The 16,689-nt window shown below is 41.8% G+C and overlaps 1 protein-coding gene across 4 annotated transcripts in view; it reads right to left on the reverse strand.

The window, feature by feature from the left end:
- Window positions 1–15,376, reverse strand: part of LOC100185174 (rho guanine nucleotide exchange factor 17-like) — a 32,734-nt gene extending 17,358 nt beyond the window's left edge. For 3 of the 4 annotated variants that reach the window (XM_026840839.1, XM_026840837.1, XM_026840836.1), the window contains exons 1-9: window positions 11,060–15,376; window positions 10,736–10,813; window positions 9,048–9,233; window positions 3,214–3,330; window positions 1,652–1,744; window positions 1,485–1,581; window positions 1,144–1,223; window positions 877–930; window positions 547–656 (exon numbers count right to left, since the gene is read on the reverse strand). In XM_026840839.1, the coding sequence (XP_026696640.1) occupies window positions 547–656; window positions 877–930; window positions 1,144–1,223; window positions 1,485–1,581; window positions 1,652–1,744; window positions 3,214–3,330; window positions 9,048–9,233; window positions 10,736–10,813; window positions 11,060–15,259 (5,015 nt within the window). In that variant the 5' untranslated portion in view covers window positions 15,260–15,376. The remainder of the gene's footprint in view (window positions 1–546; window positions 657–876; window positions 931–1,143; window positions 1,224–1,484; window positions 1,582–1,651; window positions 1,745–3,213; window positions 3,331–9,047; window positions 9,234–10,735; window positions 10,814–11,059) is intronic. The other variant, XM_026840838.1, reaches the window with a different exon arrangement.
- Between the last annotated feature and the right edge of the window lie 1,313 nt (window positions 15,377–16,689).

Here is a 16,689-nt window from a genome sequence, read left to right on the forward strand (position 1 = left end):
TATCACTAAATACAACGGTGTATGCGGGAACTGGCATGGCTGCCCAAAACAGCTTTGCTAAATCGAATCAACCGTGATAGTTTCAAGCCAGCAGCTTTTTGCGATAACCGATGTTTAGGTTTATTGTGGAATGCGTCAGCGAGTTAAGATGATAAGACGAGCGGATGGTGTTTCTCAAGATGGCGGCCGAGTACACCTGACAAGATAATACAAACGGCTAAGAAAACAGCGATGGTGGGTACGCAAGTTCGGTATAATAAGACGAACGGGCGAAATGTCATCGACAACCGTTGTTGAGGACAGATGGCGTTCGATAAGAATGAAGTACGATGTGGGTACCTTCGCGTGGCAAGGTCGGGCGCAAGTGCGCTAGGAGCATTAACCGCATATGTCGGATCGATTGCTTCGGGGTAAAATAAACTTAGCGGAATTCTTAAACAAGATTTGGTAGCCGCTGTACCCCCAACAGCGAAGACACCAGCTATAAATAACTGAGATTTCCGCATCATTGCAAGCTTTGTGTATTCGTTTACGTAATTCACTTACAAGTTCATGGAGCTACGACGAAGAGAACCTGTTCTTCCCTTCTTGGACGTCGTACACATCAACAAGTCATTGAAGAGCCACAGACTTCTGTCTTTCTTGTTGCCGGATTTCTATCCAATGCAAATGTTAGATTTCCATGTTAACATTAGAACTAGGGAAAACCTGATACAGTGTGACCAAATTTGTATTTCTAATTTATTCTTAACTGTATTTTGTTTTTTAAATTTAAATGCAAAGATAAGCATATGATTTATATTAAGCTGTACCAGTAAGCTCTATTTATATATATAGAACTCGATCGGTTCTGCAAAGTTGAGAGTAATTACTCACTAGCTCTATGCAAATATCTTGCCGAAGGAACCGACGCTTTGTAATCCCAGATATCTGAAAAATGAAATGTAAAGTTTACATGGCGAGTTAACTGACAAGTCTCACAAATACCTGTCAGAATGGTAAAAACTTAAGTTAATACACAATGCTATTAGGCTCTACAGTAAAAAAATTAAAAAGCTACAGTTTTAGCTTGGGCAAAACAGTTCAAGCTCATGGTGATGTTATCGGACACACATGGTGTACATGTTATCAGAAATAAATTACCTCCATACACCCTTCAATGATTTGTTCAATGTCTTGCAGAAGTTTGGCGTGCCTTTCAGCTGCCTCGGCTTCTTTTTCACCTACAACATTGGTTGAGTCAATTCAAATGTAAAATGATCGAAGGTGCATATTTTTCGTAAGTAAGTAACTGGCACATATCAGACAGAAGGGGATTTTTGACCACAAGAAAAGCTGTGCCAGCTCGTCAGTGGACATTAGTGGTATACATATGAAGTTTAGATAATTCACCTGGACATATGCCCCATACGTTTATCCGTGTATTGGTGTATTTCTGCGACATACCACACAAAAGCACAGTTTTAGAAAAACTAAACATATACCTTTGTTCATTTGAACTGAGAGGGCATGGATTTCACGTTGTGCAATCAGTAAACTTGTCCTGTCTGCATGGTCCTCTGGCGTATGTTTCAATAGATCCTGTAAAGAAAAAGAAAATCAATAAACCAGTATAAAATAGAGCAGTGTCACAAATGAAGTCGTACGTCACCTTTATAATGAGTTCGTATCGTGGTATTCTTTGAACTGGTTTAATCATGAGGTCCGACAGACCTTGTTTGTCGCGATTCTCTCGCTGGCATTGCTGCAACAGTTCAACTTCGATTAGAAAGCTTATAAATTTGGGCAAAGTGCAGCAGACGTATAGGTTATGACGTACAGCATTAAATCATTGTCTTTTTAAAGTATACGGTCCTGACATCTGCAAAGCAACCGCAGACAAACAAAGACAACGGTTTGCTTTCTCATATATAATGACTGCTGATCAAAGGATGAATCAGAAGCGGCCATCGTCGAAAACACGGTAATGTATTAGCAAACATGGCGGATCATCTTCAAAAAGCAGCGGCGAGCGGAAAGCGAAGAACAAATAAATATTCGCTCACAAGATTTACCAGGGGGAACCATTACCACTGTCAGCAGACTAATTCACAAGCATGTAAGATGTTTATTAGGCTTATCTTCAACTAATAAAGAAACATCTTCTGTGTATTTGAACGCAACAAACTAATAAAAAAAACATTTGTATTTTAATCTTTGTAGAAATCTCACTAAAGTTATACAAATCAGGTCAAACCCAACCCGTTATCGTGATAAGCAGTATTGGGATCAACCGAATTGTTGTTTTATTATATATATGCCTAACCTAAACCGTGATTTGGGATCCCAAGTGTACAGCAACTTAACTACCAGAGGACACACAATTAAAGTAGCGTGGCAGGAGGGTAAAAACTATAATTTCTTAGAATAACATTCTATTTGACAATAATAAAAAATGATGACAGAAAAACTTTGTTTTTAAAGATTACGTCCCATTGTATACGTTATCGTGTCATTTAAATAATAAACCATGTAACATGTCGCAGTTGTCTTGCGCTGCACTTCCCTATAACGATATAGTCATATATGATACATATATGTGGTTACATAGCTTCGGGGCACTGGCAAAGCAGGACGGCCAACCTAATCAATTGCAATCAATCACAGTTTATGCTTGTCGCATTAGAAACGACACGGGGTGTTTTTGCTGCCACACAGGAATATACAAAGGGAAACAATGTCTACCTATGTCAAGTTTTGGAAACAAATGAGCTTTGCAAGTTAAAATCTAACAGGGAAGGTTTTGCTGGGTTCAGGGAGAGAGCTTATCATGAGAAGCTCCTTTATCGCTGTTTACACTAACTGTGTACATTCTGCTATTTAAAGCGTATAAGTATTGCCATTAAACAATTTATATTACACGCAAATGGCGCTGACTTGACATTAACCGCACTTGAGTGCTTCGAACAACCGTTAGAGGGTTCGCGCCTATAAACTACTGACTATGCATATTTGTTCTGTAAGCTGGGATATGATCAATGTCATTATTTCTCGCCCTTGTGTGCTTAGCCACTTATACCAACAACGGAGACAAAATGAGACATCTGTTAAGTTTAACACCTGCTATATTACAAATATACCATGCGTTATGACAATATACACTGGCTTGCGAATTAAGGATCACGAACCAAAATATACAAGCTAAACTAAATAAACAATAGAAGTGAACATTACCTCGAGGAAGAGCTTGAATGCGGTCTTTGCTTGCGTAGCGATGGTGACGGCTTCTCTGGCGTTCAAAAAGTTCTTGATGTAACTGGTGTAGGCTTCCAGTAGCATATCCTTATTGAACTGCGGCAAATGAAAACCCGGTTAGAGAACCGTGATAGGTTACAATCGTATAATGGTTCAAGTTACATTTGCAAATGCTTCAAGAGCAACGCCTTCAAGCGTGTGCAGGTGGAAGAGAAAAATGCCGAAAATGCTCATTTATCAGCATTAAAATGGGCCGTAAAGCGAGAAGATAATCAAAGAGTGGAGAGGGTGGGGTGAACGCCCGCGAAGTCGGTTTGCCACGTGATAACTGGGGCAAATATGATAGAATATGCTTTGAATATGATTCAGAACCGTCAGTGCCAAACTACTGAATTTATACCACAACTTTTTCCGTAAATGATAAACTGCCATTTAGTCTATAGATTGTTTACAACCTAAATCGAGCTGTCTGAACGTTACAGCAACAGACACAATGTCTTAAAGGCATGTGACGTTTCTTTATACGGTTGTCTTTCTGCAACAACAAGCAAGTCGAGCGTGGTGCCGGTGTTAGCTGGGATGTCCTACACCAAATATGGGATTGCATCACGTGAGAAGGCAGTTCTCCCTGTTTGCTATAGTAGACAGCGAAATGTGTTTACGTGCTTTCTACGGAGGCTAATCGCTTTTCTGTCTTGCGTGTGACCTTTCGTGCGGGATGGGCGCTTACGGAACAGGTTATGTAACAATTGGAATTGATAAACTTGCAGCGTTCGTAACATAGCACACAAGCGCAAAAAATATAATAGGAGGCCGAGACCGCATATTCAATGCGCAAATTTTCTCACCGATTCTACTCGTTTTAAAAGTTTCCTTACATGTGCAGCATGCGTGGTGAAGCAAGGATGGAAACTTAAACCATGAACCTTTTGATGGGCTTGTGGGAGTGCCCGACCAGCGCAAAACAACGGCGGGTCTTATTTACTTTCAATTAATAAAGGTACTTGAATATAGGAGAACGCAGATTTTGCTGGACGGAATGCAAATTCAAGCACAAGCACCGATGCAAAACACCACGGTTTATTCCGACACCACCGTATGCTGCGTAATATAAAGTTGGTATCAGTTTGACCATAGTATACTGATGTCACTTCAGTATACTATGGTTTGACTGTTAACTTCCCATAATGTTATTTGGCGGTATTGTACTTAAATATTTGCGTTCCTTGTGTTTTATTTATTCGGGTTCGTAGAAACTCATCTTAAAGGTTGTGAACGTATCTAAATCTAATTAGACATAGCCATTGTGATGATTCCAAGCAACTGAATACACCAAGTGAGCTTCTACAAAGTAAGTATGAACATTAACAACAAAATGTCAAATGAGAATGTTGCCTGATGTTACGGCATGCAAGGTTACCAAAAACAACAGAACGCGGAGTTTACATGGCGGCAATGGTGATATATGGGCGGGACGACAGCAATGTTGAGCCTCTAATGACTGGTTGGCAACGCATGTTTTCAGCAGTGGAATCTCAACTGTTCTGGGGATGTTTTACCACAGGCGTGCCAGGCTATCATTATGCGATTACAGAACTGCTGGTAATGCGGTAAGCACCGAATAAACATAAATTAAAGGAGATTACAGTGGGGACGGTGCTAGGAGGCGCACAAAAACAAAAATGTGCGTGTGTGGTGTATATCTTTTGAAATAAAACCGGGTTTGGTTACTCAATTTAAGTTATAAGGTTAGACAGTTTAATAAAAAATGTGGCCGTTTAGGAACCGAAACTGAGCGGCCCTGTTCTTTCGGTTTTCAACCAAAAAAAAATATATATATAAACGACCCTTGTAAAGGCAGTTAAAGGCGGTTTTTGTATTTGATACAGCGATCCCGTCACGTAAAAGCAAAACATAATAAGTAGGCCACGCATGTATTCCTATGGTGATCGTTTCGTCACCTGGGTACATGGATACGTACTACGCCAATGTAAACATAGCACATATAGTACTAAGGCACACGGTGTGCTTCTGCTACACGCTCTGTTGAATAGGAAAGTTTAGGCACGATCGAACGTCGATTCGTTATCGATCATCTAAAATCGAAGCACCTGCGTAGCCGCACACGTCGAGGCTAAATGAGCCGCGCTGCAAAGAGCAAAATATGCTCAATATATAAAGATAAGTAAAGGTCGCCTACTTGCTCGAAAACGCCGAAATGCTGCGTTATTTATTACACGAGAGAATGCAATTTGCGTTTGCCTGGACGAAAATAGAAAGCGTAATGTAAATCCGAACTGACTTGAGAGGTCACCCTGCTGAAATTGGCTTCGTGACTAAAATTAAAACTAAAGTGGGCGTATAAAAATTCCAACAGTAAAATGTTCATTTCATGAAATTGTTTACTAAGGTTGAATCGTTTTAAAGAAATACCCAGACAAAGTCAAAATAATCTACCTTCCTGATTGCTTTATTTGCATCTCGTTTAATATGCTCGCTTTAACCATTGAATAAAATGATTTAAACAATTAATTGGTTACGTGTGGACGTGGTTCGCAACATGTCTTGAAGTTCGTGGTAAATTTAAAATCAAATTAAAATGATCGGAATGCGCGGTTACAAGGCAAAATCAAATTACGAGATAAAAACGTCATTGTATTTCATAATATGCGTGTGGCCGGGTTTATGACATACGTTGACGTCAAGAACATTTTGAAGTGCATTGCCGAGAACGAATTTCTCGTATATTATCTACAATGTAAATTTAATGCATTTTCTCGCGAATTTCGCCTAATGGCTTCGGTAGCTGCGATTTGATAGCCTTTTAGTCTGCAGCCGGTTTCGCTTGTGTAGTTTACGATGCGTTATGGGGCCACGATCAAAGAATCTAAAAGCGACGTAGGGTCAACCAAGCTCTGTTTCTGTTGCCGTACACTTTCACCAGCAACCCGTGAGAACAAAACGCTGGAAAAGGTACAGGTTGCCAGAAATGGTTGGTTTAACGCTAGGCCTCTTAACTAGAGGAAGCGGTCGGCTTAATAGCCCCAAATATAGACCCTCGTGACGTCACCGAGTAGCATGAAATCACGTCAGCGAGGAAAAGTAGACTCGTCTAATATGATAAACTATTTTCTTGACTAAGTATTTATACCAGGTACAGGAAATACTAACAGACAAAAAAGGGGTTTAAAAGCGCATTCTAAGACTCCAAATGCAAAAAGTTTTTTGTACAAATGTTATATAATTATCGAACAGCAAGCACGTAAATGGGTAGGATTGTTTACACGCTTATAATGCCATTCTGTTTGCAGTAATTGTATCAGATACTTCTTTATACAACTGAAGATACCAGCATTTGTGTTTTATACAAATTACCATATTACGAAGGTATGTTTATATTGTTGATACACACAAGCACGTTGTATTACGTAAAGTGACATATTCTCACACCGCATCCTGTACCAAGACAACATGCCAAACAAATCGTGTACAACTGAGCTTTGCTTTGCTTTGCGAATAAGCTAAATGACGATCGTTGTTTGGGTTCATATTTTGCAAAAAGTGAAATGCAGCCGATTTGTATGCGTCTGTGGTCGCATGCGCAATGATGCAGCAAAAGTTTACCGCAATAACATTTTGGTTACGGAACATACGACCGCTGAGTTGCATCGCCAGGTTAATGTACAATTGACGTCACTGAAATGACGTTGACGAAACATGCTTTAGTGGCAATGCGCACAACAACACGATAACACGACCATCCCTTCTAGTTTAGAAAGCAAGAGTGGCCTCCTCGAATTTAAAGTACATGATAAGCGGCCGCGTTGTTCGAGTTTGTGTGACCAGGTGTGTAATACAACCACAATAATGCCGTGTTTAAGTATTACAAACCACACACACAGCACACACCGTGTACTACAATCAATACACGAGCTATATTAAGAACCACCCTCGTTTTTATTGAACAACAAAATTGGCTAAGTTAAGTGCTACAGTACATGTGACACTCTTGCATGACGTCAGACACTGCAACAAACCAGATTTAACCGATGGGGAGCGGTGTAAGTTGGTCAAATGTGATCAGTATCGAATACACATCCGCGAATCGGAATTTGAGGTAAATGGTGCACAACGCGAGAAAAAGTGACGCTTAAGCACAAAAATAAAGAGAAATCATTTAATAACATTTGTTTGCGTACATGCCACATTTCGCAGGTTGTAAACTTGAGTTATAAACTAATAGACGTATGGTACCTCGCCGTTTTTGTTTTTATAAAGCATCACTTCGTCATTGTGGTACATAACTAGGGTGGGGGGACGGGATGTCTCTAGCACATAATACTCAAATATTCTGATCGTGTTTTAAACAATTACCAACGGATGGTATAGTTGTGGGGATATAAATTCATTGAATGTTCTTTGTTTATTACCAAACAAGACAAAAAAATATGATAAAAAGGTGTCCCATATTTTCCCACTCCACTATGCGTATGCACAAACCCTTCAAGAAATAGCCAATTAGCATCATAGCTGCCCTGCGGACTGGGGCACGTTACAAATCAATATCTTCGGCACCTACCATCGATATGTAGGTCGATACAACGTCCTATAAGGAACGATGAATCAAAAAGTAATGGAACGAATAGTAACTGCGTGTACTGGCTAGTAACTCTATGACAGCGATAAATTTTAACTCCTTTTGATGGTTCAAAATATGACTTGGAGCGACATACAGAACAGTTTATGAGTCCGTCTTGGTAATTATTCTGCCCCTCAAATACCACAAAATGTACACAAACGTATCGTTTGAAAAAATCATACACACCGCTCGAACTGTAGTACTTTTCAGCAAAGCCGGTCCAGCTCAGAAACTACAACTTAAACAAATATTTGCGGACAATTATTTGCTTAACTATTGCTCTAAAAACTCATTATGTCAGAAGCGTTCACTCTGCGTCACGGAGTTCAGAGTTTCTACGTACGTTAACACTGATGTCTGATGACTACTCGGTCGGTATTTTGGTGTCAAACGAAAATGTCAAATATTTTCATTATATTTTTTGGTATATAGCGAGATGGGCGTTATAGCAGCAAACCGTTTTCAGTGTATAAATTTAAGGCCGTCCGATTTACGAGACTTTCCATTTACCATTTAAAACCAGTATAAGCATTGTCCCACAAAGTATTAAAATAAAACGACAATTTTCACTCAGTCTGTTGATAAGAACACGCGATCTAATAGTTTTCGAAAAATTTTAAATTCATGGAAACAATCGCTACAGTGACTAAATATTATTATGCTTGCCCCTCCCTGTGTGTTTGACATCATTGGAACGCCAGGCATTCGTCAACGCGAAGGGAAGGGCTCCTGTTGACCACCGCCGTTGTTGGGCAAAGATCACGCTTATTATGCACGCAGCGCATATTTCGTTGGTGATTCGTCCGCTTTTGTCCATAGAGCAGTAAACAAAGCAACCTACTATACCACCGCACAATATCGGAGCGTTTATTGAAACCACCATTTACTAGAAGTAACATGCGTAATTAATGCGATCAACAATTCTTTTCTGGTAAATATGACACTGGTTCTTCGGAATGTGGAATATAACTGGACAATGTGCGACATAACACTACGGCTCTGTCTTTGAGGGGCGGTGGACTAAAATGACATTCAAACACAAGGCGTTCTATGTTAAACGAAATTACCAACGTCGTAAACTTAACGATATCACAACTAAGCGATAAAACGCCGGCAGAATTACGACCTACTAACTTGGTCGCGGCGAAACAGGTGACAAGTCAAACACACTCACCGACTGAATGAAGACATCGCCAATTTTTACAGACTCTGGGTCCCAGTTTTCAAAACATTCTTCAACGTTTTCAAAAAACTTTTCGTGGTGCTGCAGTATTTGGGGTATCTGGAAAAACATCTCATCCACAAGACGTGGCTCACATACGACGTGGTTTTCTGGTTGTTTCAGTGGCTTGAAGTAAGTCTGCAAACGAAAGAAAGTAAAATAGAGATATGCAATATCTTAATGGGTATGGCAAAGCTGCAATAACTGTGAAATCTGTTTAAAGGTTTGTATATGTCCCAATTTAAAAATAGACGCACATAACCCGATTTTATAATCAATACTGCTGCAATCAATAGCAACTGCAAGAGGTATTGTTGAGATGCTAGTAAAAGTCGCTTAAAAACGTGGTGAATAAAAATCTCTGCAACCACAACATGCCTCGTATTAAAGCAATTGTGGATGGGTTTGCCAAGGAAGGGGCGTGAGAATTTGGGGTTTCGGCTTTAAATAACTGGCGGGAACAGGTGATTTGAGCCGCGTCATCCGCTGCCATTTCCCTTACAAACTTAAATTCACCCTAACCCATGCAAGGTTGCTCAAAATATAAATGACACCCTTTTTACTGATAACACAGATCGTTTTCACAGAAAATGAAATTCTTAACAGATTAAAGTTATAAACGGTCGAATTCGTTTAGATGTTTGCGTCACCTTTATTGTCCGACGTTGTATAAATTATTAACGCAGGTCAGGCACGGTTACATGCGGGCGTTTTATTTCAATTTCTAATTGAACCAGACTCCAGTATTTGTGGACGGTAATCTATCGATGAAACCGTCTGTTTATTTTGACCCACCATGAGTGATAGCGGAGTATTGGTATGTTAAAACTCTGCATGTTTGAAATGAATCGAGGGACAAACAAATATATAGGAAGTTGTTGAAATGACGATATGTTCAGATGTAATTTGTACACGGGGAGTTTGAGTTCATCTATTTCGACGATTGATTGCCTGGTCCGCTGGCCGTGATTCAGATAACACACTTGGACTTCCGAATTCGAGGCTATCTGCTTGTCAAATTTTGCGACAAAATCAAGCAACAGAGGTTTTCTCATCTTACAGTGCTATTGTCTGCGCAGTTTCCTCAAACGAAATCGGTCAGCGAAATAGTTCGTAAGTGTGGTGGCAGTGAGCGTTCAGTGGGCCGAAACGAACGCGAAAACTCAGACAGGTGTTCGGTTAGGAATTTTGAACGCCCTAAGTGCACTCGAGCATTTAACTGATTTCTCTGAAGCCAAGTATCCAAAACAGCTATCTTGGCGAGCTGTTTTAAACACTTTACCGATACACAAGTCATGCTCGGATTTTATCACAACACGGAGAATGGTGACGAATAGCCGGGGGTAGAAAATATGACCAAATTCTGCAATGTAGCGCTCATACCAAACTGTAGTTAACACCTGGCAACGCGTTATACCAGGACACTGCCTCATTACCGTTGAACGTGTTATGCCCAGAAGCAAGTAAGAGGAAAGTAGATAACTACACAAGCATGCAATTACACCTGGTACTAAGTGCATGTTTTGCCAAGTAAAATTTGTCGCATAAGTTAAATACATGGAGCTGGCATGTTAATGGCTACAACCAGGAAATTAAGGCTCGGCAACTACTAAAAGCGACAAGACTGTCTCAGCACTTACCTCGTATAAAATCCGTAGCGAGTTGACGTACGATTCCTCTGTTTCCAGCAAATTTCTCACCACATGTTTTCTCATATCCTTAAAACAAACAATTAACCGTTTACATAACAAGTAGAAGTAAACCACACTTCTTATGGCAAATAGTTATATATCAGTATAATAGAAGTTACATATGGTGGTACCGATTGGAACCAACGCTTGTGTATTTACGGAATTACACGCCAATGAGTCATTAGGTGTGTCATTGGGAAGTCAAAAACACATCTTCGACAAATTACGAAGACGCGTTTGTTGGTGTATTATTATGTAACGTAAACCACGTACCAGTTTATCAACTTGGAATCCTAATCCTCTGCTGCCAGCAGCGCGAGGTAGGGTAGCTGAATGAATACGGTCCACCGAGTTTGAAAGTTGCTTTGTGTGCTTGAGGGGCGATTCCGTTGGTGGTGGTATCCTGTTATCTCCCATTACATCATTAAGGGATGGTGCTTGTACGATCCCAGCGCGTCTTCCTCTTTCGGATGCTTTTTGTACAAGACGATTTTCGAGTTTGTCCATTGGTACAGGTTCACTACACGAACGTGTATGGACGACTGGCATCTTTTCGGGGATAGCTCCAGTCATGCTCTCATACATCTGCTGAAACTGCTCCTCTTCTTTTTCAAAAATGTCCTCCACCACCGGATCAACCGATGCTGCTATTTGGATGTGAAGTTCGTTCTGGATGAAGTTGTTTAGAGGAACAGTCTCTTTGGATTTCATTTGTTCAATCTGCGCTCTTTTGCGCGATTTTAGTGTCATGTTTCGACGGGCACTTCTTGGAGACATAACAGTGTGTTCGGCGAGCAATAATTTGGACATCTCTTCAATCGAATGTGTCATGTCCCCGATACCAGATGACGGGAGAACGTTATCTTTTGTATGATTTCCGGAGTGCTTTGTAGATTGGTAAATATGAAACTGGTTCAACTCGCCAAGTTCATCAGTTTGTTCTGATAAAGCCGGTTCGCTTGACGAGTTGTACAGAGCAGGGCTTTCCATTTCCGCATTCATGCTCCCAATTAAACCGGCTGTTAAAACAGCATTGGCGTTCGGATCGCTAAAGGATTTTTTCTTGATGGTCTTTCCACCTGTTTTGGTGCCTTGAACAGCAAGTGTGTGGTCTTCTTGTTCTTTACGTTTTTCAGGCTCATTGACCAATTTGTCACTGGCATCATCGGGCAAGGACGTGTTCTCACTATATAATGACAAATCACTGACAGAATTACGATCCGGTACAGTCTCTGCTGTATCATGTTGGTTTAATGAAACTATATAACTGCCGTCTACTGCACCGTCTTCCGTCCCTACTAAGTCTTTGCCACGGACTGGAATCGGGTCACTCAAGGAACGAACGGATTCATTACTAACATCTGAACCACTGTGTCCCGCGGCAGAGTATTTCCTTCGCCTTCTGTTGTTGTTAGAAGGGCCATTTTGAAACTCACTTTTATCCAGAATTTCATCCTCGCCAAGTGTAAAGCCAGGATGGGCAAACGGTGCGCTCATTGGAGAGCCCTTAGCTGTGACGTCCTCTTCTGTGTAGCAGCCCTCGTCTATCTCCACTGTGCTCGGCGGTGGCGGGCTACACGCACTGTTCGCACTGCCTTTGCGTAATGCAGTAGAAAGTGAAACGACGCTGCTCTTTCTCGAAGAGGTGGAAATTGTTGAGGAATTATTACTTACACCGGAAGCCGATGACGAAGTAACCACCGCGTGACGCGCCATGTCATCACATACGACAGGGGCTTGCGTAGTCCGAACGTGAGGTGATACTTGCACCGACGCCGGCTTGTTGGCGCTGTAGCTGGCAAACTTGGGCGCAACATATAACGGTGAACCGTTGATAGAAATATCTCGTAAAGTAGGAGTAAGATCATTTAGTTCCGATTGTAATACTGCTGCGTCATTACTTGATGCCCAAGAGTCTGTAGTTGTGCCATTACAAACAGTCGTATTATTTAGCGAGGCATCGCTTGGGAGAGTCTTATCATACTGTCTCAACTTTCTGTCCGTTTCTTCAAAGCTCCACACTGGAGTGGGAGGCGGCTTATGCGAAACAACTTGCTTCGTCAACGTAGTGTATGCTTCAGGGTTAGAAGCTGTACTATCAGTGCTCTGCGAGCGTGTGTGCTTGTGGCAAGCATTGCTGGAACTTGAAGAATTCCTTTGCGCCTCTGAGCTGTTGGAATGACCTCTTACCAATGTCCGTGGAGTCTGTGCTGCGGCATTCCTTTCAGTGGTTTGTTTTGCGTTGATCACATCCGCCACATGTAAAACAGAATCGTCTTGGTTATGTTTCAATTTATCGCAAGGCGACCCTTTAACGAACATTGGCTCACTTGACAAAACCTGGGGGTCACTCAAGTTTGTTTCTTTTGGTAAGTGCATAACGGTAACCAAGGACTGCTTGTGACCGAGCGACTCCTTCATTGCATGCACTTCATTCGATTGCTCAGTACTAGTAGGAGCCTCGCTTACAGGCATCAGCGATGGCTTTGAACTGCTTATTGATGAATGGGTACTTCTACTTTGCAAAAGTTTTTCAGTCACCTCATCCCGAGGCCAATAGTCTTCGCTAACTTTACGTGCCTTTAGCATTGGTTGACTGTGAACCACTTGTTCATTGTCAGCATCTGCGTCAGCCTCATTTAATGACGTTCTCCTATCTCGTTTCGCTTGATCGGTTTTAGAGTTGACCTGCTCTGAAGGTTTGCTAGAATTGAATGCGTGGCCAAACTTAGTCTTCAGTTGTTCCTGTGAGTTAAAAAGTTCTCTTAGATTGCCGACTGGCTTTGTTTTGTATTGTGGTAGCTGTACGCCGTTTTTTTCTATTGCAGTTTTACGGCCTGCGGCGGTGTCATGCTCATCAATACTAGGACTAGAAGTTACCTTGTTGCTTTGCACTGCCACATCCGACACTGGATTATTCGGTGATTGATTTGTGCTATTTATTTGCGTTGGTGAACCCTCCTTTTGCACTTCTTCCAAGGGGGCCGATATTTGCTTTCCACTAATGATTAACTTTTCCCGAGATTCGCGACGACCGGTCTCTCGTCCCAATTTGGGCTGTACCTTCGGCACGACCGTAGCTTCGTTCGGAGTGGAATGATCTATTCTACCTTCCACCAAGTTTTGCACGGTAGTAGGCTGAAAGTTTCTCGGTGAAGTTGATATCTTGCCGACCGAATCAACCGATGGGCGTTTTTCGCGAGACTGATACTGCTTTCCCATATAATCACTCGCCTCGGAAGTTTTCGGCGACCGATCGTTCACTGAGCTCACTTTGTTGGCAAGCTGTCTACTAATGTCGGAAGTTCCAACTCCGTGGTCTGAAACTTTTCTCGGTGGAGTTGCTATGACGTAATCCGGCGTATGAATAGGCCGTTGTTGATTCGCTCGGTTACGAAGTCGATTTCTTCTTGTTCTTCTTCCGGGCTGACTTTCTGAATCAGCGTCCGAAATATCCTGTACACTTTTTGCTGGTCGCGTCGACGATCGAGTACTGGAATCCTCGACGCTGCTATTGTCACTGCTGCTGCTACTCGATAACCTATTGTCTCCGATACGAGCCACTTGGCGATCAACAAAGCTTTTTCTTGAACTTCTGCCGTTCGCAGTTGAACCTGTGGTATACGTATGTTTCTTGTGCTGAAAAATATCGTAATCCGCAGTCCTGTGCTGCTGCCGCGGAGTTTCTACAACTGGTTGGATATACGTCGGCAAGTACTTTATCGCATTCGCTTGGTTGGCTTGGCCTACCGCACTGTCATCTGCAGTTGATGTACCGTTTTCTAATCGTAGGTGCTGTCGCCTGGCTCCCCTCCCGCTTCTCTCTCTTCGTCTTTTAGCCATGGCTCTGTCAGGTTCTTGTTTCTGCTGCACTGCACTCTTGACAGAAGGTTTCGCTGAAGCAAAATTGGGTTTGCTTGATTCATTCACGCGCGTGATGTAATCTGGGACGATTCTCGATCGATCGCTCTCCGCCGTGTGGTTATAGTTAGCTCTCTTCCCCTCACAAGTGGCGAAATGGTTGCCACCGATGTTGTTTAGTGTTTGTTTTAACTTTATTTCACTTCTTTTAGCATCACCGGTTGTTTTGCTGAAAGCATCAACGAGTTTTGAATAGTTATTGATTGACATTGTTTCAGAATCTCGGGACAGTTTCCTCACAGTGTCGAACATGATATTAAACTCCTCTTCCCCCGGTATGGTCACTTCACCACCTTCGCTGATGATCGGACTCTCACTGCGAGCACCCAATCTCTTCTTGACAGAGGCGGGACTGCCTCCGCCCGTGACTTTGGTTGGTTTTAGTCCATCGGTCGTGTCGGTTCCAGTCCGACGAGAACGAGTGTGTCTAGCGGGCGAAGTTCCACGAGAACGTGGCAGAACCGAAGATAACATATCCCGAGCTAGCAACCGTCGGTTGTTGTCGATTATACTTCTGTTTTCATCTTTGGCATTTTCGTTTTTGTCTGGCATGTTGCGAACTCTGCTCTACTTCACAATGATGTAAGAAACAATCACTCAGCATTCCACGTATGCTTAGTTAACCAGATAAAATAATTACAAAGGTTTTGAGACATCGAAATACCTGTGACAAATGGTACCAACTGTATATATCAGATTAACATAAATCAATCCAATATACTGACAGGTCAGTACTGTGTATTTAAAATAGCGTACTGATTGGTCAGTATATTGATTCTGTCGGGTAATTCTCATGTCGAATTTAGCAGTCAAATTTGTTTTCTTTTTTCATATTAAACTAATTCACACCTGGTACTCTCTGAACGACTAGGTTATTTTAAAATCCTAACAATATACAATCACAGCAGCTGGCGACGTATGAAAACGCACATTCCATATCCAACCAACTTTTATTCGCTGACATTTCAACGAAAGAACCCCACAGTGCAAGTATTCTCAGTGCGCTCATTAATCATTGAGTTATTCACTGTGCGAGAGATTCACGCCTAAGCTTACTCTCTTTGCTTTTAATCCTGTTTAGCAGAAACCTAAAACGTGAGACTGCCGTGCTGACCCATCGAATATTATCTCATGATGCTGAAGGCGCCATTGTTATGTCGGTGACTGAATCCTACACCGTTGTATTGAACTAACCATTCAAGTCAAAGTGCAAACGTATACACTACACTACACAGTGACGCTCGCTTGTCGAGAGCTAACAAGTGGATTGTATGGCGAAGTTAAACACGCCTAAATAGCTCACTACACGCGACAGGAAACTGAATGAAAGAAAGTTGTGCAAGTAAAACCAACCCTTGGTGAAGTGCACAAAGATCTTTATCTGTCTACTGCGTTGTACTTGGCTGTCGACACACCACCTTTATGAACACTTGGACTAATTCTACTTACAAAGTAAGCAAAACTGACGTCAACGGCGTCATGGGCTTAAATCTACAATACACTATGCGCAAAATCGTGACTCAAATCTTAGGCTTTACTTCGCACGATTATTAACAAAACGATATTAGAATGTACGTTAAGAACTAAAACATTGGAGTCAAAGAAAACTATTATTGTTCACAACACTGCGTTCTTTCTTAAACTGACAAGAACTAAGAAGACTTTACATCCAAATGCGGGGCCATAAATCCCTAATCCCTGCTTGCAGTGCGTCGCCCATAAACTAGCGCAAGCTAAAGTAAACATATTAACCTAAAAACAGACGAGGCTCGCCTGTCGCCCTCACATAATTCGCCATTATCCGTCTCGAGGCTGTGGCACAATCGCTCCAGCAAACCGAACACCAATCACTCTCCAAACGATCGAAATTCTTACTTTACTCTTTCACGGCAGACGAAATGTGTTTTTTTCGTCTCCGCGCTTTCTTTTCGTCTCATTGCCCATCACTTTTCGACTAACCCTCGGGGTACGGTTTAACCTTC

Source organism: Ciona intestinalis, chromosome 2, assembly GCF_000224145.3.
Source record: "Ciona intestinalis chromosome 2, KH, whole genome shotgun sequence".
NCBI lineage: Eukaryota > Metazoa > Chordata > Ascidiacea > Phlebobranchia > Cionidae > Ciona > Ciona intestinalis.